This window comes from Geospiza fortis, unplaced genomic scaffold (assembly GCF_000277835.1).
Source record: "Geospiza fortis unplaced genomic scaffold, GeoFor_1.0 scaffold40, whole genome shotgun sequence".
In the NCBI taxonomy this organism is placed as follows: Eukaryota; Metazoa; Chordata; class Aves; order Passeriformes; family Thraupidae; genus Geospiza; species Geospiza fortis.
This window is the reverse complement of record NW_005054297.1, coordinates 4,450,720-4,475,297: the sequence shown is the minus strand read 5'-3', so window position 1 is coordinate 4,475,297 and position 24,578 is coordinate 4,450,720. Positions and strand designations below refer to the sequence as shown.

The 24,578-nt window shown below is 40.8% G+C and overlaps 1 protein-coding gene across 2 annotated transcripts in view; it reads left to right on the top strand.

Moving 5' to 3' along the window:
• The window catches only part of PPARGC1A (PPARG coactivator 1 alpha), a 369,718-nt gene that overhangs the window by 315,999 nt on the left and 29,141 nt on the right, over positions 1-24,578 (top strand). For both annotated transcript variants that reach the window (XM_031055195.1, XM_005415436.2), the window contains exons 3-7: positions 17,008-17,202; positions 18,148-18,270; positions 19,167-19,371; positions 23,416-23,461; positions 23,570-23,643. In XM_031055195.1, the coding sequence (XP_030911055.1) occupies positions 17,008-17,202; positions 18,148-18,270; positions 19,167-19,371; positions 23,416-23,461; positions 23,570-23,643 (643 nt within the window). The remainder of the gene's footprint in view (positions 1-17,007; positions 17,203-18,147; positions 18,271-19,166; positions 19,372-23,415; positions 23,462-23,569; positions 23,644-24,578) is intronic.

Below are 24,578 nucleotides of genomic sequence, written 5' to 3'. Positions count from 1 at the left end.
GGAGTGAAGATGCTCATAGACTTGCAGTGGAAACCTAGAAAATATTTAAATGTTTGAATCCATTTGAATTGTTTCTGTGCAAAGAAAATGCAATTCCTGGTGCCCAATTTGTATGCTCCAAAATTGCTGGAGATGTCTTCCTCCTGCTGCTTGAATGCTTTGAATATGTGCAGGTGTCCTTTCCGGTTTTTAAAGATACTCAAATAATGAAGGATCAGGGCCACTTCACCTGGTGTTCTCCTCTGAAATCCAGTAATTGTTTTGCATCAGGGGTAATTGTACCTAGAAATATTAGACAAACCCACTGATTCAGACTCGGAACTCTTGACTATCTTCCCGTATTGCATTCCATGGTTTGGTTAGATTATATCTTATCTCTAACCTTCTTGCTTCAATAAACACACAATATCTAACTTGTCTTCTTCCATCTTATACACAAGGAAAATCATCAGCATTTAATCTGTTGCTGGTGTTAATGGCACAATTCCTCATCCTAATTCCAATTCACTCTGCCTGATATCCCGCAAATGCCTTTGAGAAAGGCATTTTATCCCTGATACTGTGCCAAAGACACTTTCTTCCTTTGTCACTGCTGTTTGACTTTCTTCGGACTTCATGATGACCTTTCTCAGGCTCTGGTAGGTGACACAGGCTTACATACGAAAGTCTGTAAAGGAGTGCCACATCCCAGGCTGTCACTTCAGCTCCGAAGGTCCCTGGCAGCAGATCCCTGATCTTGAGCTACTACTGTAGCAAGAAAGTGTAGTCTCTTCACTAGCAAAGAAAAGAATGGAAAGAGTATACAGTAAAAAACAAGGCAGTAACACAACAGCTTTTTTCTTTCTTTCTTTTTCTGTCAGGCACATGGCAGACACTCCATGCTCTGCCCTCCTGTAGGCTCTGCAGCTTGGGAGCCTCATTCAGTACAGGTGCCATCATGGTAGGCTGGTGGGAATCAACAAGGACTGCTTTTGTGATCATTTTTGATTCCAAGCGCCATCCAAAGTCTAAAGTGAAATATTTTCCTACATAGCTTTGTAGTAACTTGTGAGTCTTCCAAGATGAAAGCTCTGCCGAATCGTCAGTTCACTTTCTCCTTCATATCGTTCTTTGATTATCTCTACAGGTAAAGACTTACCTTACAGGCTTTGGATGTTTTCTGGTTTTTATATCCCCAAAGTAAGTTATGCAAAGAGAAGGCCCCACTCAAGCAATATATTTTGTGGGCCCTTTGTTTTTCCAAGACACTTACTGAGTTGCTATTCTATTATAGCCTCTTCCTCCTGCATTTTAGAGGATTGGCCTGGCTCTTCGTGTTAAAATGAATAGCCTCCATGCTCACTTTTGAACTCAGTCATGACTGTGTCCTTTTCCAGTGGTCCAAACTTATCTCTTTTGCTGTAGCCCTGATGTTCTCCCTAACATCCGCTGCATCACAGAGATACCTTTGTCTTGCTGGTAACAGAGTTATATCTTACACACCAGCTTTGTTCTGTGTGTCTGTTCACTACTCTCTCTGTGTCAACTTTGTCTGGAAATTTCCATTCTGGAATGCTAGTATTAAGTGAGCAAATATTATGGTGTCATTTTCTGTACAAAAAAAATGGCAAACTAACCAAGTTCTGTGAATGTACAAAATAATCTTCTTTTAGCTGTGGGCTGTGACTCCAACACTCTTGACAACCAGTTTTTCAGTCTTCTTCTGACAACTAGAAGTTCAGCCGAAAGTATTTAGGGATGGGGAATTTGTGCGCTGTTGTTGTTGGTGAAATGTCCCCTGCAGGGACGGTGGTGGTGTTGCTCTCCCACCATGCCTATGGCCTACAGGCACTGTGGCCTGGAGAAGCTGACTAATCTGTGAGCATCAAATCCCCTTCTATAAAGCAAGCGTTATAATCCTCCTTTCTTGATCTTGTCTGTTTGAACTGTGAGTACTTTCTGCAGATACTTTCCCTTGATATGTGACTGGAGATCATTCAGTGCAATGGGGGTGTTTCGTTGGTAGTGCTGGAATGCTACTTTTCAAATTGCAGGAGATGGATAGTAGTGTTAATCATCATAATGAAGATGGAGCATGATTTTTGGTGGATGACAGTGGAAGGAAAGGCTGAGAGATAGATATCTAAAATCACTGAGTGCATATTTTCAAAGACAGGAGTCGCTCAGCAGCCAGGTGACAACAGACATGTTGTTTATTCAGCAGAGAGGCTGTGAACTTAACTCCTTACTCAAAAAGAAAACTTGCTTCCCAAATGCAGACATATATGGAGGGTTTTAATGGCAGTTGCAGGACGTGGCTGGGTTATGCCACTACGTGTGAGCTTATAAAGACACAGTGCATATATCTGGTGAGGGAATCTGTGAATGCCACCGCTATTTAAAAGTGAAAACATTCCTCACCCTGAAAAGAAAGTCAAAGAAAAATTGTGTCTGAGGGGACAGGCTCTACCAGCTCCAAGGCAGTCGGATGTGACGTCTGCCCAGTAAGGGAAGACACTTCTGTTCAGCTGCATGGATGGCTTTTAGCCTGACCTTGCCCAGAGCTTCGTCTAGAAGTTGGCCTCACTCAAGTTGAGATTTTTAAATAATGTTACAAATTACTCATACTAAAGAGCTGCAAAGGAGGGAAGAACATGCTAAAATGGAAAACATGCTAAAATGTGTGTCTGAATCAGTTTCAATTTGGTGCTCCTGTTACAGCAATCATCTGGATGCCAAGACTGGTGTAGTACTGGGGGCATCATGTGGAGGCAGTGGGCAGGAATCAGTGTGCAGAGGCTCTTGCTGCTTCAGTCCTGTGATGTTCTGATCTGAGCTCGTACAGCGAGTACCCACAGTGGTGTTATCTGCAGAAGTGCAAAGTTGAGGCAACAGCAGCAGCAGGGGTGTTACGCCGCATGACTGGTTTCTGTGGTGATGTCTTTCAGACTGGCTGTAGCACGAGTGAGATGTATGTAAGGACAGAGAGCATTTGTGCTTTGCTTTGGAGTTTCTTTTTTTTGATATCTTGTCATGGTTTCAGTGAGGAGCAGATGAATGGGTATCCTGCTTAACAGACCTTTAAGAGAAACTGCTTGTATCTTAAAAAACACACCAAAATATCAGTTTATGTGTTGTAAAGATGAGGTGGCTTCATTAAAAATTGTAGGATCTTGCAGTTTTACTCCAAAGAAAATACTGCTAACTCCACAGTTCAGCTGGCGGGTATCCATGTCAGACTGTGGAGCTTTAGTCATATGCACAAGTCTTCTTATGGTACTAAAAATCATTTCGTTTTCTTCTAAAGTCACGGACAAGGAGCTAAAATTGTCTCACTCAAATATGCATTTTTGAATTTCAGAATTAAATGTAATAAAGGAGATTTTTGTTTTTGTTCTCTTTTGATGAGACATGCAATGAGAGAGTGAGGATGCTGCCCTAGAGTATCTTTTGATTTGCTATTTGCTATGTGTTAAACTTTTATATTTCAAAGAAGCGTTTGTACCTATACTGGGTGTTTGGCAAATCCAACAGCTCATTAGATGTTAACAATAGCAACACTGCTAAATACAAAGGATTCATAGGCAAAGTACCCCTCAGGCTATATCTCTGAGAGGAAAAGTAGCAAATAGAATCAGAAACTAATTAAATAGTCAGCTAAAGTGAGCATAACTTAAAAAAGCTCTAAAACTACCAAAAATGGAAACATATTACAGTTATCTGCATTCACAGTGCAGAACAAGTTTGGTAGTATTTAAGATAATTCTCTAGTGCCTGCTATTTTTAGTCCAAGGGTAAGCTTCTGTAAGAGCCTTTCAGCGTTGCATCCCTTTAACCTGGCCTAACAAGCTAAGCCAGTAAGCTGTCTGATTTCCGCCTTACAGGAGGCAAAGAGATAGCTGAAACAAACCATTTGTGGTGCAGACGCTCAGCCTATCTTGTCTTAAGAGCTTTCTTTGTATGGATTTTTTTTTTTTTTCAAATGTCTCAGTATTAAGCTTGCTTGTCAGAGACTTAAATTGTCAGGCTTTGCTGTTTTGGAACGGTAGAAGCACAGGAATGAAAGCAAGATTTTATAGACTCAGCCTAATGGAAATAAACATTTCCGCATTGCCAATGGTGAAACCTGATTAGGGCAGTTTAAGCTATTGCTATTGACGCGTCTGAGGGAAAAGGAATGTATTTAGTTTTTCTCAGGGAAGGAGGGGCAGAAATAAAGGGCCTGATTTCCTTCTCACTTACACTTAATCTGTCCTTGTTTAACTCCACCGGCTTTGCCAGGTGATGCTTGGTTTGTGCTGCTCTAATCCAAGGGAGCCAAGCTGGAGTTGGCATTGTGCTCCCTGTGCCCCCAGCACTCGGATTTACAGCACTCTTGGCCATCAAAACGGAGCAAGGCCAGATGTAGTTGTAAACATTGTGGTGCTCATTGCACTCTGGTGTTTTGGTACTTCAGGTGAATAAGACTTGGCAGTATTGCTCACTTACAGGTAGCTAGCTCTTTTTTACTTAAAATACTTCGTGGTGGGGTGTTCTTTCCCCTACTCCTTCATGTGTAGAATCAAGCGCAACCATGTTTACTTTCTTGTCTCCCTGTTTTCTCTTCCTCTCTCCCCTTCTTTCCCCTCCTTACCCCCTGGTGGTGTGTGTAATCCTCATGTACGTTTACAAAACAGGATTTCATTGCTTCCTAAACATGAGTGGTCCCTCCCGCTCCTCTCAGGCTTGGACACTCTCATCCTGGGCTCTTTCCAATCTACAGCTCCCTTCCCCTCTTTATTCCCTATCAATTTGAGTGCTGAAAGAGCAGAGAAAAATATCTCAATACAAAGGGAGGCTATTTTAGCCAGGAAAATGTAAGCCATGTTGAACCCAGTGATCTGCAGGGTCCCATCTCTGGTTTAGTATTCAAATGGTTTCAATTTTCTTATTATTCTTGGGGTTAGGCACATCCTGTGGGGTTTTGGCTGTGCATCTAGCTGCTACACAGGCTCAAGGTATAACTTGTGTTAACTTCAGCGGGGATAACTTTTAAACTGAAGGTGCACTTGACATGAACAAATAATGTCAGTATATTTCCAGTAGGGAATGCAAGCTCAGCATGTACCACATTTTAGACAAGATAAGCCCGAACCACTTTTAAGCTCAGTGTCTTAGTCATAGCAATGTAGTGCTCAGCTGCAAAACTCACTTGGTAAGGAGGAATTAGCCCTTGCTGGCCTGTGGCTGGACTGCTCTTAGTCCTGGGACAGGGTGGTGCAGACACACTGTGTAGGAGCTGCTGTTCTCATCTTAAGCATCAAAACACACTAAGAGGAGAGGACCAGGTCCCTAGCTAGCATAAATCTGTATAGCTCTGTTAAAACCTGTGGAGAGGCCTTAATTTACTGCAGCTGAACATCTGGGTCTAAGTTCTTTGTCTTTTGGTTACCAGCAGGATTAAATAGAAGTACCCCAAATTATTTATTGTAGGTGCTGTGGCAGCTTCTCAAAGCTCAACGGTAAAACAGGACATGGTTATGAAAGGAGTTGTGTGAACAAATAACAAAAAGTCCCTGTCTAAAGGAACTTACGGCCTAATTAATAATGTTCTGTAGTGCATTGGTGAGTAAGTACATCTGGACCTGACTGCCAAGTGGCATCTTTTAAAAGGATAAAAAAAAATATGCCCAGTTTGATTTTTGCCATTTCTGGTGGAAAAGGGACTGGATAACATGAGTGCCTAACTATAAAAATTGCAGTCTTTTACATCACACAGATGGAGGGCACATGATCAGGGACATACAGACTTTTAAAAAACTAGCAGAGAATGAGCAATAAATTCAGTCTTGACTAAGGAGTAGAGGAGAGGCAACTGCAGTGGGGACTGTAGTGTGCACCACAGTATTCATGCACTATGTAACTCTGCCAGACTGGCTGGGGGAAACGGACATGGTAGTGTAAACTAGCAAATTAGTTTTACATTTTATTGTCAACCCCATTTTATTAGTAGGATCTGTGAAGACTAGTCAGGAAACTTAGTCCAGGAAACTTAGAAATAAGCCAACAGCAGGCATGCCCTAGAGGAGACTGAAACAGATAGCTCTTCTGTGATTTTTTTTTCAATGTTTTCTGTTTTAAAATCACCATCTCTACTTTATAATTCTATTTGCATATACAAAAATGGATTAAAAGAACAATAAAGCCTTAGAGCTGAATGAAAAATTGAGGAGATACGTAACTGATATGTAACATAGTCAGGTGTTTAACCAGTGGAAAATTCAGATGCATCTCCTCATTCTGAAGAGTATTCTTGGTGGTTGTAGAGGTTTACCAGGTTGCACTGTTCAATCACTGCTTTTTGAGGTGAGGACTTATTTGCTTGCTGGGAGAAGTTTTCATTTTATTTTCGTGGGACTGTGAAGACGCTCTGAAGAGCCTGACAAAAGTCACCTGTTTTCTGTGCTGCTACCCCTATACCTGCTAGGGTGTTTCTTACTGTGGGATCTGCACATTCTCATTTGGTGCTTCATCATAAAGGAGTCTTTATTGCTTTCAGCCTAGGACACTTAGAGTACAGGTACCTGAGGTTTATTTTATCTATCTAAACCACCTCTCTAAATGGTGTGTGTGTCAGTCAACATGTCTGCTAGTATATACAAACAAGGAGGACATTGAAGAACATTGCTGTGCCACCTAAAAATACCATAGAGCTACACAGGTAAAATATACAGAGAAAATTAATCATTAGGCTTGTAAACAAGTTTTTTGGTTGTATCTGGGTAAACTCTTTTGACCATCTCAAACTAGATAGCTACCATCCAGTTAAATTGCAATAAAAAATGATGGGAAGTCCAGATGTATTAATGACGTACTCATCCAATCATGATTCAACTGTAAGGAAAGGCAATGCTTTTCTTCCTGTGAAACGTGACTTGTGTTTATCATACCTGTTCAATGGGCATATGTTAGGCTTGATGAAGCTGAACACGCTGAGAAATTAAAACATCATAAAAAGCGTTTAATGAATTTGATACTTTACAAATGCTAATTTCCTAGTCAAATTAAATTCCAATTTTCTAATACTAAAAGCACCAGATAGGAGTGTCTTATTTTGTAGCTTAAAAATGGATTTTTGAGTGTGCGTTTAATTTGTACAAAACTGGTCTCCCCATAAATGAACAAAATTTTAAAATCTGTGTAAACTCTTCTCTGCTATATTACGTACAATTTTACCTTTAAATTTGTATCTCTTTCGAGTCATAAATCTCAAGATAGAAGTAGGGATGATTATAGACATACTGACATATCCAATATAATTAAAACTAAAGGAAATGCAACACTGAAATAAAGAATGAACAAAAGCGACAAGATAGTGCTTCTTGTTGGCAAAGGAAGTCCATACTGATGCTCAAGCGCAGTTTTTAGAGATATTTGTCATGATAAAGGGGACAAACAAGTTTTTACATCAATTACATGTGTGAAATCATCACTGCAAAATATATGTAGCATTTTTTTCCTCCAGGATATGCTATGCTGCCTTACAAAGGTATGTGAATGTTGAAAAATCTTATGTCAGTGTATAGAGAGATTAGTGTGGGCATGGACCATAAATCAAGTAAATAAATAAATCTGAGCAAGCAGTGCTTGACTATTTGGACTGAAATATTGCTGACACTGTCACTGAAAGCTCTGCAACATGAGAGTCCCGTGCTACCTTATGCTGTACCCTGCCTTATGCTGTACTCTATCTTATGCTGTACCCTACCTTATGCTGTACCCTGCCTTCACCTTCTTCCTTCTTTCTGCAGTAAAAAATACCCACTCCGTATTAGAGCTTGTCCAGACTGGGGCCCCAGGATCTTTAACTCTCTACCCTCCTCTGTATTATTTAGGTACATAATAACAATTTAAAATCCCTGTCTGAGTTGTTGCTCGGGACCTTGTTACAAGCATGAGCGACTGTCTCTGTGTGGGGAAGGGAGGATGGGTAAGAGGTGCCAATTACTGCTCCAAGTGGCAAAGCTTCTGGGTGCTGAGCTAGAGACCGCCTGCCCAACCTCTTGCATGCTGGGCTGAGCTGCTCATGCAGGTCAGGCTACCTGTCCTGCATCCCCTTGCCCAGATCACTTGCCCCTCTGCCCACCTGTGCTGCCCCAGCAGTTCTGGAAGACAGGAAACTTCACCTCCAGCCCAGCTTCTCTGGCTTCACTCTTGCACAGTGAAGAAAAACTTACAGCCTTTCTTTTTATTGTGGCTCTTCATCAGGTGCTTTCTTTCCTTTGCACTTCTGCACTTTCCCTGCTCTTGGTTTACCCACCAGAAACACAGAGAGAGTTTTGTGCTTCATTGTGGAGCTCAGCCCAAGCCTAGCCTATTGTGGGCTGGACAAGACATGCCAGATCTTCCCCTGCTACAGTTCCCCACCCATGAAGACCAGGTGGACTTTGTTAGCACTGGACAAATCAGCACAATAGTAAGTCCATGGTGTGCCTCAGTACTACAGACATGCAGGTCCTTTACAGTGTCAAGTCCTTTACAAGTTAAAAAGCCCGCCTGATGAGCTAACCTAGTAAGAAACATGGTTAGAGCATTTATTTAGTAATCAGCAAATTAGTCTATATAGTCAGCAAATGTTGAGGTCCAAACTGATGATAAGATGATTTGTTTTCAAGTGTTTTCTCAATATTGTGCTCAGGATCAAGTATAAATTGAATAGCGTGACCTTTTGATACTGAGTTAAATTGACTGCATTTGCAAAGATTCTGTGGTTTCACTTACTATACATTTTTGATATTTGGGTTACCGCTGAAATGGAATCCAGCACAATATCTTGTCATTGGTCCTCTTAATACAGTCAATAGCACAACAGCTTGCTTGCAGATTGTTTTTTGTTTTATCTTTTCTCCAGAATCAAAGATTACTATGATAGAGGGGAAAGATGCAGTTTACACAAATCAAATTGAAATGGCTTGCAAAACGTGGATGAATTTTGGTCAAAAGATGTAAAGCCTGGGTTGCTAGCTAGATCCTCAAGTTCATGAGATGAGTAAATCAATTAGTAGTTCTTCAGTTTATTATAAACTTAATTTCCAAGCTGTAATGGAAACTTCTGAATGGCAACAACTTGTTAGAAGTAATAAAAAAAGGTGACTTTGTGGTAGAGGAATATTCAGTAGGCTTTTTTAAACTGACATGTTTAGGTTAGAGCAGAAAGGTTAGATTTTTCACTTGTAAAGGTAGTTATCTCACAGGAACTATGGCAGCATTACTTCCAGTGATCCAAGGGCATGATCTTAAAGAAAAGCCTATTTGCAAGTGGTCTGTGCTGTGGTTTTGAGTTGTGATGCTTTAATACGAAGTGCTTGACACAGTTCTACAGTGTCAAGAGAGCATCTCACAGAGAGAAAGCAATCTGAGTTCAGTTACCAAGGCTGCAGATAAGAACTTTCTGAGAAATAAGCAACATGTTGATAATATGATGATGATGAAAATTATTTTATTTATATTATTTTATATTATTTTATGTTATTTTATGTTATTTTAATGTTGTTATACCCTGAAGAGGAGGGAGGGAAAATGGATGCTGCTGGTGCTCCCATCTCCTTTAGCCTGTGGACATTTAGCAGGCCCCTCCAGTGGCTGCCCTAATGTTCCTGGGAGTGATGCTGGGGGTTTGTCCCCCTCTGGGACCTAGCTCTGGAAATTAGGCATTGCACTACCTGAATCATAATATTTATATATATATATATTTATATTATACCTAGAATCACAATATTCATTTTGGGGTTGTACAGCACATTACTTCAAGTCTGTATCCAGAGAAATCAAACTGGAGTGAAGCTTTTACATAAATATGGGCAAATGGTTGGTGCTACAATTGAGGTATGTCCACATTCCATATGAAGGGCAGTGGGGCTGCTGAAATCAGAAGGCAGGCTCTGGATTCAGGTGGCCTTTGTCTGCAGGTGCATGTGAGGAGTATGAATACAGCTGTCTCCTTCAAGAAAAGAAAATATCTTGTTTCCTTTCCATACCCTAAAGGCATTTGCACAGGGGTGGTGATAATTAATCCCCATATTTCTACTTCATATAAAGAAATCTGGCTGTAATTTTCTCCTAGTGGGACTCCATTTTGTTTTTAAAGATAATTGATAGCTCTGGACTTAAGCATTTCAATTATGGGAGTGTCTCTTGGGGACCAGACTAACAGACCTTGGAAAAATGTTCTAATGCAAATGCATCATGTGAATTTTTACTGTAAGACAACGCAGGATGCCTAAGGATTTGCAAAGCAGTTGAACAGTAAAATAAAAGCTGAGAAAGTTCTTCAGATATATAAGGGCATGGGACTGATTGTGAGCAGGTAAGGTGGAACAAGTGATTCACCACTTGGACCACTAATTCATCTTCAGTCCTGGGTACAGCCAGCTCTAAGTCGAGGGAAAGGAGGTGCTTGCCTTGGACAGTGCATGGAAAAGGCAGCAAAATCAACATGAGAGCTCTGTCTGTGCTGTGCCATGGCAGACTGGCTCCTTCTGTACCAGAAGAGGGAAAACTTGGGCTGTAGTTCTTCCATTGCATGGTCCTTGACTTTAGTTCTCATTTTTCTGTCAGGAGTAGGAATACCAACCAACCTGCATCCTAATCCCTGTACACCTCCTACCCTCCCAGTGCTTCTGTCCAGCCTGTGGCTCCTTATTCTCTTGTGGCAAAGCTTGGTTTGTGGGGCTAGTGCTGAGACAGCATCTGCCCCTACTCCTGCATATTTGTTGACAGGAGGTGCTCAGGGCCTGAGTGGTGTTAATGAGCTTTTCAGTGCCTCTTTGTCCTTATGTGCAAAAAAGGATGAATCTGTACCCCTCGTTTCTTAAGGAAAAGACAATCTTAAGGACATCCTTACTGCAAAATTTGTAATTAAGGAATTAAGTCCTGTTGGAAATCCCTGATGTGCTCACAAGTCAATTTTGTTTGTTTGAAGGTAGAGCCATAATGTATTAGTATTTTTAGATCACTCATATTTTCAGCTGGAGTAAAATATTTCATTTTCTTTGTTAATTGTGCTATGAATAGATCTTAGGTTGATGAGGAGAAATAAGTCGATATGTTGAAATGGTGATCCCTTGTGAGTTCTGGCATACACCTGGCTGCTCTGAATTGCTTACCTAGCTGGGCTGCTGGAGTGGTGACAGCTTCTGCCAGCTGTGGATCTGTCCCAAAGTTTCCTGGGCTTTTTGCAAAGATGTGGCCAGCTGCCACTGCTCCCAGCTCCTTGGGGCTGTGGATTAATAATGCAGCTTAGACCCTGATCTTTCAGTATGAATCACAATGGGCCCATGTGCTATTCAAATTGTCAGTAAAGAAGCTTCAGAGCATCATCATTCATTAGCTGATTTCACTCCTTGAGATGCAGTCAGCAAAAGTTGTGCATGCACTAATCACAATTGAAAGGGAGAGGAGAAGTCACCCAAAGGGAAGGTGTTGGAGATACTATTAATATGCTGAAAATATTTTCTAAAAGATGGGCTTGATCCTCTTCTGGAATGGATCAGCATACCTGTGCTGATGAAAAGAGCTACAGGATAATCCTGAGTCAGGACATCTGCACACTGGCTTCAGGGTTTTCAAGAAGGGATCACAGAAACAGAGATAGTTGGGTTGGAAGGGACCACAGAAGGTCAGCTGGACCAACCTCCCTGCTCAAGCAGGACCATCCTAGAGCACATGGCACAGGATTGTGTCCAGACAGTTCTTGAATGTTTCCAGTGACAGAAACTAAACTACACAGCCTCTCTGGGCAACCTCTTCCAGTACTCTGCCCTTCACAGAGTAAAGAAGTTCTTCCTCATGTTCAGGTAGAAAGTTTTGGGCATCAGTTTCTGACTGCTGCCTCTTGTCCTGTTGCTTGGCTCCACTGAGCAGAGCCTGGTTCCTTCCTCCTGCCACCCTCCCTTTGGGTGCTGACAGACATTGATGAGCTCCCCTCCCAGTTGTGTCTTCTCGAGGCTGAACAGGCCCAGCTCCCTCAGCCTGTCCTCATAACAGAGCAAAACCTGTTCCAGGCCCTTCATCATCTTTGTCACCCTCCTCTGGGCCTGTTCCAGGAGCTCCATGTCTCTCTTGTACTGAGGAGCCCAGAACTGGACACAGAACTCCACATGAGCTTCACTGGGGCTGAGCAGAGGGGCAGGATCACCTCCCTCAGCCTGCTGTCAGTGCTCTCCCTAATGCACCCCAGGGTACCACTGGCCCTCCTGGCCACAAGGACACTGCTGGCTCATGGACACTTGGTGTCCACCACGTCCTTCTTTGCAGAGCTGCTTTCCAGCAGTTTGGCCCCAAGCATGTGCTGGTCCCTGGGGTTATTGTTCCCCAGGTGCAGGATCCTGCATTTGCCTTTGAATGCAAAGTTGAATTTCAAATGGTCCCTTCCTGCCTGTCTCTCCAACCTGCCCAGGTCCTCCTGAAGGGCTGCACAGCACTCAGGGGGATCAATCCAAAGCTTCTACCCGCTTTGTGTCATCCATGAGCTTGCTGAGGAGGCATCTGAGCATTCATGCAAGTCACTGATGAATAAATTAAACAGTACTGGGCTCAGTATTGAACCTTGGGGGACACCACTTGTGACAGGCCTCCAACTAGAGCCCATGCCACTGATTACCACCCTCTGGAATCTGCTGTTCAGCCAGTTCTCAGTCCACCTTGTTGTCCGCTCATCCAGCCCATACTTCCTGAGTTTGCCTATGAGGATGTTGTGAGAGACAGTGTCAAAAGCCTTGCTGAAGTCAAGGTAGTGCTCTCCCCTTATCCATCCAGGTAGTTTTTGTATCATGGAAGGCAGTCAGGTTGGTCAATCATGATTTACCTATCTTTAGTGAAACCATGCTTGACTACCTCTGATTGCCTTTGTGTCATCTATGTGGTTATAGGTGGCCTCCAGAATGAGGTGCTCCATCACCTTTTTTGGGATTGAGGTGAGGCTGACTGGCCTCGTTGTTGCTGAGTGGGCCAATACCGGGCCCCATATTGAACCTTGTGGAACACCAGTCATGATGCCACTCATGACTCCTTGCCATTTTTGAAGGCAGGGGTGACATTTGCTTTCTTGCAGTCCTCAAAAACCTCTCCTGATCTCCATGACCTTTCAAAGATGACCAGAAGCAGCCTCACTATGACGTGTGCCAGCTCTCTCCAGCATTCATTGATGCGTTTTGTCAGGGCCTATGGACTTACGGATTTCAAGTTTTTCTAGGTTTTCTGTAACCCAATCTGATGGTAATGACAGAGATTTTTAAATGTTGCATGATTTTTTTTAAAGGAAGAAAATTTAAGGATAAATTACAGCATTGCTCCCTATATGCACCCTAAAGGGATGCCTGTGAATGACAGCATGGACAAGCTTCTGTTACAGCTCAATCTTTGGCCTCTGTGGATTGCTGACAAGTAACAGGAATTACAGACGTAAAATGCTAACCACAGGGTGAGCCCAGCTCCATCAATAGTCAGAATAAGCAAAAGAGAAGGAATCATCAGGGGTAGAGGATTTAAATACCTTTGTGTGGGTAAATTATCAACTCATTTCACTGACCAAAGAGAGAATATCTCTGGAGACATTTTACTGAAGGCAGAAATGAAATTAGATTGTTACACAGCTATTACAGTGTTTTCAGACAGAGAATTATTTTTAGTCCTGTGGAAGTATTAAAGTATTAGAGCAAAACATGTAAAAGCAGAGAAGAGCACAGTTAGAAACTTTCTGTGGTCTTTGGACTCCTAGATGGACTCATGATTGAGGATTGGTTGATGTTCTCACAGTTTACGTCTGTTGCATTCACCCATAAAGAGTGACAAAAATGTCAGATTTTATTTCCTTTCAGAGCTAATGGCATTCTGGATATGCTGGAAATTTCTGTTGTCAGAAACACAGAAGTATGTGCATTCATCGGCATGCTTATGTTCCTTGCCTCCTCCGTCTGGATGAAAATTATCGGGATCAAAACATATCTGGCCCCAATGTCTTTATGCTAACATAGCAGTGTGATTTGGAAGTGATGCATAACTGCTTCTGCATTAAAAAAGCAAGTTAGCAATATGCAGTCATTATGATTTGTTTTCATAAAAGTTTACTAATTGCATTTGCCACGCGGCTTTACATTTGAGATTATCCTCTGGTCCTTCTTCTTACACACTGTAGTTCATTTACGTAGTCTGAAGACCTAGGATCTGCTCCTATAAAGAGAAGCAAATCCTCCTTGTGAGACCCTGCTTGAAGTTAGGGACAGAGTGGAGTCAGTTCCAGAGAGCACACAGCACATCCTCTGGGCTTGGCAGAGGTGGAGGGTGCTGGGCTCGTCCTGTTCCACCCAGCCTGTGTGGTGAGCAGGTTGGATGCCAGTCTGAAATGTGAACTTCTGCAGTGACAGTGCTGAAACTGTGAAAGAGCCTGCATTTGGCCATGGTGTTGCTTCTCCCCAGTGCTGTCAACACCAAGACTCAGACTGCAACAGCAAAGGAGGAAGCTGCTGCTTCAGTGATTATTGCTCAGACGTTGATGTACCCAACCATCTCTCCCTCTGCATCCCTCCTCAGCACCATTTCTGCTGTATCTAATAATTGTGTTTCTTTATAAACAGTGATTTAGGACAATTATTTAGCAATAGCATAGTTAAACCTTTAAGAGGTTATCTAGCAATGTCATTTTCTTGACTAATGTGTTCCTCCTGCCATGTCGTTTGTGAATAGACATGTGTTAGCCAGCTAGTGTGCTTCATCTGTGGTGACTTTGATTTATTTGCTCTGTAAATTGGGACTGAAGCAATAATGGAAAGTGACATTAATTGTTTAACAGAGTCCTCTTTGTCACATCCTCTGCTTTCTCTGGGGTGTTTGAATGTTGAAACTTGTACAAAACTAATTGAAATTGCTGTGATGAGGACCGGTGTCCGCTCAACTTTCTGTTCTTGAATGTCAGCGCACTTGAATGTCTGTTTAAAGCATGAGAGTGGAGCAGCTAACAGCAAATATCAGGTTTTCTTCTGGCATGCTATTATTAAAGGAGGCATTCCCTGTTAGAAACAGCAACACTTCCAGCTTCATTGTCAGCTTTATAAGCTGCAAGGCTCAGCAGTGTGCCCCACCAGATGGACTTGCTGAAAACGTTCCTGGTGGAGGGCTGGGGTCAGGCAGCCAAACCAGCCCATGGACACCCTAGGCTCGAGGGCTGGCTCTCACACCATTCATCCCACCACCTGTGAGAGACTTGAAATGCCATTGGGAAAAAACACTGGTACACACTTTCTTGCCCAATAATGCCTTTTCTTAGTATTCTAGAAGGGACACAGTAATTTTTCTCTTTTCCTCTCAGAAAGTGGCTGTGAAAAGCTGAATTCGGAGCATGGTTTCATTTGGCTCCCTTCTGCCATTTTCATTTTCTACACAATGAATTATCACAGCTGTGTGTGTATGTCTCCCTAGTATGGTGGAAATCGCCTGATACCAAAATTTGGATACTTCTTCTCAGTGGATAAGTGCCTTTTGGCCTTTAAAGTAAATGCTTTTCCTTAGCATTAGCTTGCCTGAGTATTTATTTGTTTCTTGGAGATGATGCCGTAAGTACCAGAATAGTGCTCTGCCTTAGCTTTCTAGCTCAAAGACACCTTTTATGTTAGAAGCTGTGAGGTGTGGTTTGGCAGAGAAGCCTAGCAGGAGCAATTATCTGCATGGTTTATGATCATCTCTGTTCAGAGTCTACTAGATAAAAGTATTACTGAAAAAAGTCATGCTAAGGGGATACCCAGATTCACTTGATTATTTTTTTTCCAAAGTGTAACTTGGCAATGTTTTGCTGTTGCCTTTTTTAAGTTCTTTTTTTTGCTTGTTTGTTTGTCTTGCTGGTGTTATTTTTCCTGCTAGTTCACTTTCTTACTTTGAGATTTGAACTTAGCTGAAATTTTTTCACAATGGGGACCTGGAGCATGATGAGCTGCTCTGAAGCTGGTGGAGAAACTCCCAATTTGATATCACTTGAATCAGTGAAAGGCTTTTCATTTACTTCGATAGCACTAGGATCAGCCTAGGAGTCCTAGATAATTGATCTGTCAAGATCAATTTCCAATCTCTCTGAAAAATAAATATAATGATTTTTACACAGTTCTATTCCTCAGTTCTAACTCTCAGCACTCAAAAAATCTGTATCTTAATATACAGTAGGGACTATATTTCATTAAAAATCAGGAGGCACTTAAATTTACTCAATTTGACAAAAAGAACTCTTGCTGCTGAAATAAGATATAAATTAACATTACAGGCACTTCTGATTAGAAATTAATCTACTTTTTATAATTGCAGTCAGAATTTGATAAATGCATACAATAGTGTATTGAGCACTCAAAAGACATGATTTGAAAGGACAACTTCAAAGGCAACCTGCCTAATAGGTTCCTTTAAAAGAAACCCAAACAACCTGCCATTTACCATATGAGTGCTGCTGGCTATTCTTACACCACAATACTCAGGAATAAGAATCTGTTTTGTTTTGGAGCAAGGATTTGCAGAAGTGTGGAAGGGAAACCCTTTCTTGCTTACAATGGACCATATATGTGAATGAAGTTTTCTGTATTACACTGGTGATTGGTTTTGGTGTCCTGATTAGCTGTCTGATTCCTGTAATTTTGTCACGTCAATTAGCTGGTGTTCAGTGTTGAAGAGCAAAAGAAAGGGACAGCCTGGGCTGACACCATCGTTAGGTGTCAGCATCTTAGGCTCATCCTGTAATACAATCCCTGAGTGATCACTTAGCATTCTTAACACCTGACAAAAGAAAGAATTGTGGAGGAAAAGTAAACTAGCAATATGTCACGAGTGTGAAGAGATTTTTTTGAACAGAAATGGGTCATTTTATTGTACCTAATTACATTGTCTGAGATTCTGTTGCAGGTTACTGTTTCAAGGGCCAGTTTAACTATTTGTTGTCTGCTTGTTCACACAGAGACACATCATTTTGTTCCTTTTCTCACCTGGTTCCTCTTTTTGTTTCGTCCTCTCCCACAGAAACTAGATGAAGAGAGCGAGGCAAACTTGCTAGCAGTTCTCACAGAGACACTGGACAGCATCCCTGTGGATGAGGATGGATTGCCTTCCTTTGATGCACTGACAGATGGAGATGTGACCAATGAAAATGCCGCTAGCCCCTCCCCAGTGCCCGACGGCGCCCCTCCGACCCAGGAGGCAGAAGAGCCGTCTCTAGTAAGAACCCTTCCTACTGTTTAACAGGAATTGGATGTGCCTCTGGCCACCCGCTGCATGGGTATGATGTAGTCACAGTAAGGTCTGGACTTTTCATTTAGACTGGAGAGGAAAATCAAGTAAAGAGCTGAAAATTAAGCGGGGGGAAACCCCGATTAATAAGGCAGTCTATTAAAAAGTTGTTGAAAAGGTTGTTTATGAAACTCTTAAGCTAATGGGGCTGACACTTTTGCTTATCATTCTGTTCAGATAAGTCGGGGTAATGGTTCTTAACTCATATTTCATTTCTCGGGGCTCTTTTTCTTGTGTGTGTTTAGACATCATTTTTGGTGATCTCTGAAGAAAGGCCCAATGAGTCTGTTGGGATGCAGGACTGATTTTGTGTCTTTAACATTGATTTGACCAGTAAGCACCAGCTTAATGCTAACCAGGGCAAAACTGAATCTTGGATGAGGATGTGGGTGAAACATTATATGCGTTTTGCTTAGTAAATCTGGTCTGTGATGTGATTCTGTTTCTGCTGAAAGCCTCTTATCACTGGCTTCAGTGGGAACAGAGCCAGATACCTGAATCTTGACACTACATCCATTACTCTGTTAAAGTTTATGTCTCTGTATAGATCAGAGGCCTCTTCATGTCAAACAGATCACTGAGAATTTCATTTTGCCCTGGATTCAGAGATCCAAGATCCCTGTCAGTTCTGCTTGCCCCACAGTATACTGCAGTAAAGGGAGCAGAAATGTGCTGCCAAGCCAGAAGGAAATGAAATCTGTTTACTCTCAGGAATGTCAAGTCCTGCTTTTTGTTTTATTGTACTTTGCTTGCTGAAATTGATATAACTAACTTTAAGTAACTAAGCAAAAATGTAGATAAGTCACTTTAATTGATAAAGATGTGTAACTTTACTCTTTTCCTTCCACTTCCCTTTCCCTGATGTGTTTGTAGCTTAAGAAGCTCTTGCTGGCTCCAGCCAACACTCAGCTAAATTACAATGAATGCAGTGGTCTCAGCACACAAAACCATGCAAACACTAATCACAGGATCAGAACAAGCCCTGTGGTTGTTAAGGTACAAACTTAATTTTTATAATAAGGGGGAAAAAAAGAAAGTGTAACAAGGTCTTTTATACTTTTAGCAATCAAGCAAGAAGTAGATCTGAATGTATTGTATGTGCGTACTATCTTCTAACTAATTTTTTAAAAATGTGAGTTGTAGACTGGGTTCCAGAAAATCATCTGAGCTCTTTTATGCTCTGAATATTTCATTTATGCCCCTTCTCTTGGCAGAGTTCAGTTGTAGTCACACCGTCTGTTACTCTTACCTACTTTACTGATACACAGAGTAGGATGGGATGTGATAAAATTTGCTGATGGTCTGGTGTTGTTTATGGGTGACTCCAGGATGTGGGACTGCCATTTTCCCAGCTGTCTGAGCTAAGACAAATGATACTGGATTCTTGGCAAAGAGAATATTAGACATTGATTGGATGGAATGGGGGGCTTGGACATAATTCTCTTAGCAGGCAGTATTAAACAATGTTTGTCTTGCCGTTCAGTGTAACTGAAAACGGGCCATTTAGGAGTGCTTAAGAGAGTTGTGAATACTGGGCCCAAGCAATCAGCAGCAAATTAAGGTTTAAACCAGCCTATTTTTTTGTTCACACTAAAGGCGCTGTAGGGTCTTGTTAGTTACATGTTGCTGAGTAGGAACATTGCAATGTAGGAGAAATGAAATAAAAAGCTGCATAAATGTCATTTAGGAATTTTAAATGTAATTTTCTTTCCTTGTTCTGCAAACAGTTATTCACAGCTCATAGATCTAGTACACTTATGCTGAACACTTCATTGAAAATCTCATCTCTTCAGAAAACCTATATCCATTCTGATAAGGTTCAGCTCACTAATTTTAGCTTTACTTTATTTTATTTTATTATTTTATTTTATTTTATTTTACCCTGTTTTAAGACTGAGAATTCATGGAGCAATAAAGCGAAGAGCATTTGTCAACAGCAAAAGCCTCAGAGACGCCCCTGCTCTGAACTTCTCAAATATCTGACTACGAATGATGATCCTCCTCAGACCAAACCAGCAGAGAACAGGAACAGCAGCAAAGAGAAATGCACCTCCAAAAGGAAGCCCCATCTGCAGTCTCAGACAAATCACCTGCAGGGTAGGTGTGGGACTGCAGAGTACAGCTTTGGTACCAGCAGTAACCCTGGGAAGCTGAAGTACCATGGTTGGGAATATCCTCAGTACTTCTTCTGTTCTTTGCATTAGTATTGGAAATCCAGCATCTCTTCTGTGTAAAGAGAATTTTAAAAGAGGATAATGAAGTTAGAATTAGTTAGCTAGATTTAGCTTTTAGACATATTTGATCATTTTGTTTATTGCCCCAAGCCTCAGAAAAGGATCTCAGGAAAAGTTTAGCAAATACCACATGGTAATATACCAAGCTAGCTGGAGATACTTATTCACAGAGAAGTGTAGCACTAAGAAATCATTATACCCCTAAACAAGTTCGGCAGGCCAGTTCATTAGTGAGCTCTTTCTCTTTTGCTGGAGTAAAACTGAGGGCATTGTTAACCTGCCACATAGCCCTTAAGAGACAATAAATAGTGCTCTCACTGCTACAGAGAAAACAATAAATGTGTCATTCCTGTTAAAGCTGGAATGCTGGTTTGTAATTTTATTTTGTAAATAGTTGAAAGTTTAGATGCCATCCTGATCTTTCTCTCTCGTTTTTGGATTTTTATGGTCAAAACTAAACACTTGTGTTGACTTTTAGTATCCCCTGATGTGTAAAAAACTGGTCTATATTGCAAGTAGCTTCTGTGACAGAGATGCAAGAACTTGAAGCCTCCTCTCTCACTTTCTCTCCCTCTCTTTCCATGTCTGTTTTCCCACGATAAAGGAAAGCTGTAAAAGCTTATGAACCCGAAGGGAGCTTTTTAAAATTATTGCTACTTTAAAATGCATCTGTGTATTGGCCTGGCATCTGAAAGGCTACATGCCTATCTCAGACACAGCGCCAATCCTGGATGCCTCCACTAAAGTCAGTGGAAGTTACCTGTCTGCAACAGATGTCAGGATGTGACCCTAAATGTGTTGTTTTGTATTTTCAAAGCAACAGTTGTAAACTGTATGTTCTTTCTTCTTTTCCCCTCCCTCTTTCTTGCATTTCAGCCTCTATCAAATCTCTTTTCTCATTCTGCACTAAGAAGTATAAGCAAACTTAATAAAAATAATCTTCCCTTCCTGTCACTTAATATTGTTCTTACAGCTGTACGTTCTGACATCCTAAGTAAGGGTTTTCTCCATTATGGGCTCAAATTATCTGAACAATATTTCTCATATGAAGGAAATGCAACTGCTCCTAAAGCTTCCTTATGCCAACTGCCACTTCTTCTGGATAGCTTCAGCAGTCTGCTTTCACAGCAGAATCCAGACTGAGCTCTACATGTGAAACCTGGGTCTGTTACTGCAATAGTACTGAAAAACAGAACTGCCAGAAGTTACAGGGGCTTTATTAACACTGTTGGATGTTAAAGTGGCAGGTGATAAGGTGTGTCATGTATAACATGCTCTATGCACAAGTATGTTATACCCATACAGAGGTGTATGTGCACACAAGCATACATACAGATTATAAAGTCCTTCTATTCAGATCAGAGCTGCTTTTTTCCCCCAGCTGAGCAATTGTGTATATTCAAAGAGTCAGGGCACACTGAGCTGTGGAAATAGCACAGAGGAGAGGTTAGGAAAGTCCAAAGGGACATAGAGCTAACAACTGTGCTTAACAGATGACTGTAGTTTTAGTGGTCTTGCAGGTGAATTTGCAGGCACAGAGAAATTACCTTCTTTAATTTTCCTGTGCTTTAATTTACAGGCTTCTGAAATGTTTTTTCAGCAAATTTGCCTCACACACCAATATATAACTTCAATATCAATGGATTTGCATATAATGCAAATACAAGAATATAATGCTTTCAGCTTGGACAGTCAATTAATGAAGAATCAACCTTGCAAATTTAACTGATATTTGCAGACCTGCAGTCATTGGTTCATACATTTAATCAAAGGTACAAGAAAATTGGCTCCTTCTGTTTTAAAAAACTATCACAGTCTGAGATTTTCTTTCAGAGTTAGGGAAAGCTCACAAAGGATAAGTCAAATGTTATTTTCCTTTAGGGTTACTGTTGCAAACATATTGCAAACCCACGGGAATGTCCACAAACGCATTCATGCCAAAGATCATCTGTGGTTTTGCACTGAAATTTGCCCATGAGGAAACATAGTTCTTTTGAACCTGAATGTTTTCAATTTACAGGGACAAGCAACTTGATGTGAACTCTTTTTAATAAAAAAAAAAAACAAACAAACCAACCCACACTACAGTAGACCTTGAAACTCCAATAAACAGGCACCGTGTAAAATGACAGTGTCTTGGCTAAATATTTACACTATCAATAGCTGTATGTGAGTATGAATCCTTTGCAGAAAGAGGGTTTGGTCAAGCCCTTGCCTAGCAATAAGAAAACTGATGGGTGTTCTGGTATGTGAACTTCTCAGTAGGAGAGCTCAGTGATATCTGCCTAAAATTAATACATGGGAATGTGAGATAATGCCTTGGTTCTGTGCCCATCTCTGGCAGATTTGCACTGTGCCTCAGTGCTTCAGAATTTAATATGAGTATATTCTGATGTGGGATTATTCTGTGAGACTAATAAGAGCTAGAAAGAGACTTTTAAGAGATGTAAATAGCTCTTACACATTCAGCTTCCTTAGCCTAAATTAGTTAAGAGTGTGCAGATTTTTATTAAAAAAAAAAAAAAGGAAAGCCTTTGTATAAAACTTTATTCCAGAGCCTTACTGTAAGATCTGTTTTTTTAAGCCAATTTTACCTCTAGGTAGCCACAGGCAAGCATTAGTATTCCTAGATGTATATAAATTGCACACAAAGATGTGTCAGGTTACATTCAGTTTTACTGCACCTGGTGTAATGCACAGATCAGTGACTGTGCTGGACCAGATAAATAACTCGTTGAGGTGCATCTCCTCACTCCAGCAGTGACTTCTGAGGAAGGTGAACCTGAGGTGAACACCTGAGCTTCCTTTTCTCTTATGTGGAGGAGAAGAAACCATATGCAGCTTTTGAGAATTAATTTTTTAAAATGTTATATTACTTCAGGAATGCTCTAGAGCATATAAAAGTAATCAATTTGCATATAAAATCCCTTAATGTTGATGGGAGCTCCAAGCCTGTGATGAATATGAAATATGCAGTAGTGACACTCTGGACAAAAGATCTGCAGTGCAGGAGTGTTCAAGGGGAACATTTTGTCTTAAGTAATTAATCTGCAGAAGAGATCCCCTGCTGTTGTTCTTGCTACAATGCTCTCTGTGTTTAAAACATCAATCTAACTTCTGAAAAGTAAAATTTGCAAGTACTATAATTTTTAATTTTAAAGGCATCTTAGTTGTATTACAACATTCTGGTTCTTGGCTTGCTCTGAGAAAATACAATTTTGCATGAATAAAAGCTGCAAAGACTTACATTATTATAGCCAGAGCTTTGTTTTTTTGCGTATGTCGGGATTGTAGTGCTGAGAGCTTCAACCCCATTTTTAACCATCTGTGACTATGTCCATGGTTTGTCATAGTTTGCAGCATAATTTACAAAAATTTGGACTATAACTGGTTGGACTCTGGCCTCATAGAAACAACCTATTCTCAGTGCTGTATATAAAATTGTATCTTGTAGAAGTAAAATTAACTGAATATTCATAACGGTCTGTTACTTTGTAGTTATTCTGCTGCTCCTGTTTCCAAATAAAACGTGAACTGTAGTCTAAATTAACACTGAGAGAAGTAACATTTTCACAGTGTATCCTGTAGAGTTCTTCATTGATTTTTAACATGTACCACTCTTCTTCTGAAAGGTTCTTGTCATTTGGGTTGTGTAGTGTATTTCAGAGGTACAGTAATTGATGTAAATAATAGTTGAAATTTAGGTGCCCTTTTGGTGCTAGTAAATAAGGAATCTGGATGAGTCTCTTTATTTATCTATCTGAGATACACTGAAATGGCAATTGAACTATTAGAGCTTGGCCCTAACTGACTACCACACGATTCCAATGCCAAAGTATAAAGAAATGTTGCAGTGTACTTTACAGAGTGTTTAAATATTGCATAATTGTTTTCTTTTTTTCTTTAGCCAAACCAACAAGTTTATCACTTCCATTGACACCCGAGTCACCAAAGTAAGTACTAAAAAGTGCAAACATTTATAAAAGGGAGGGGGGTTCAGTAGATTTTGGCTACAGCAACTCCATTTCAGCTTGTTTTTATAAATGTGCCCTGTCTTCCAGTGATCCCAAGGGTTCCCCATTTGAGAACAAGACTATTGAACAAACCTTAAGTGTGGAACTCTCTGGAACTGCAGGTGAGAAATGCAAAATGATGGCTCTTCCTTTAAGCATGGCTTGTGTGTGTTTGTTTACTTTAATATAGCACAGGTGTGCTGAGATCTCACAGAAGTCTCCAGTAGATTCACTTCAGTGCAGTTCAGCATTACTTTTTTATCCAGCTACCTGAGAAGAAACATGTTTGAAAATATGGTTCCAAACCTACACAGGAGCGCATAATTTCTGAGAAAATATGAATGAAGCCATTTATCTGTTATATTTCTCCATTTCTCCATAGATTTGTGTACAGCTGAGCACCATCTTTCAAAGACAAACCCCACAGCACAGTGTAATAGATGTTACAGATGTAAAAGTTATGTCATTCAATCTGTCTCCAGGCCGGTCTAGGGCTGTACATGACTGCATGTTTCAGTGCTTTGTCATTTCTAGATTAATACATCACAAATAACAGCTTTCTCCTCTACCACTGAACAACTAATTGTTCCATAGCTTAGAGGTAATTTTTAAAAGTGGTATTCATTTTGTATTCCTGCTTTTTCTTTTTCTTCCATTAACACACTTCACACAACCTCCCTTTATCTTCCTCTTCTTTTCTGATCCCTGGATTTGTACCTTTTGAAGATTTGTAGGATGTTTTTATCATGTAGTGGTTTAGTTCATGCATCACCCATTTAATCATTCATTTAATTTGTCTGCTCTTCTTTCTGCTGAAGTCAGTTCCTTCAGACTCAGAACTGTTTTATGGCATTCCTCTGAACTCTTTTTTGCCTCTGTTTTCTTCAAGTGTCCTGAGCTGAGCACAAAAGAACACATTGAGCTCCACCTGAGCTATTGCCAAGACCATTTTCTTTCTCAGTTGTGTAATATTGAAAAATAAGAGATGTACTTGGCATGTGCTTCTCTCAGGATAGCAGTAGGTTGTAAACTATCTGATCTCTAGCATTGAGGGGGA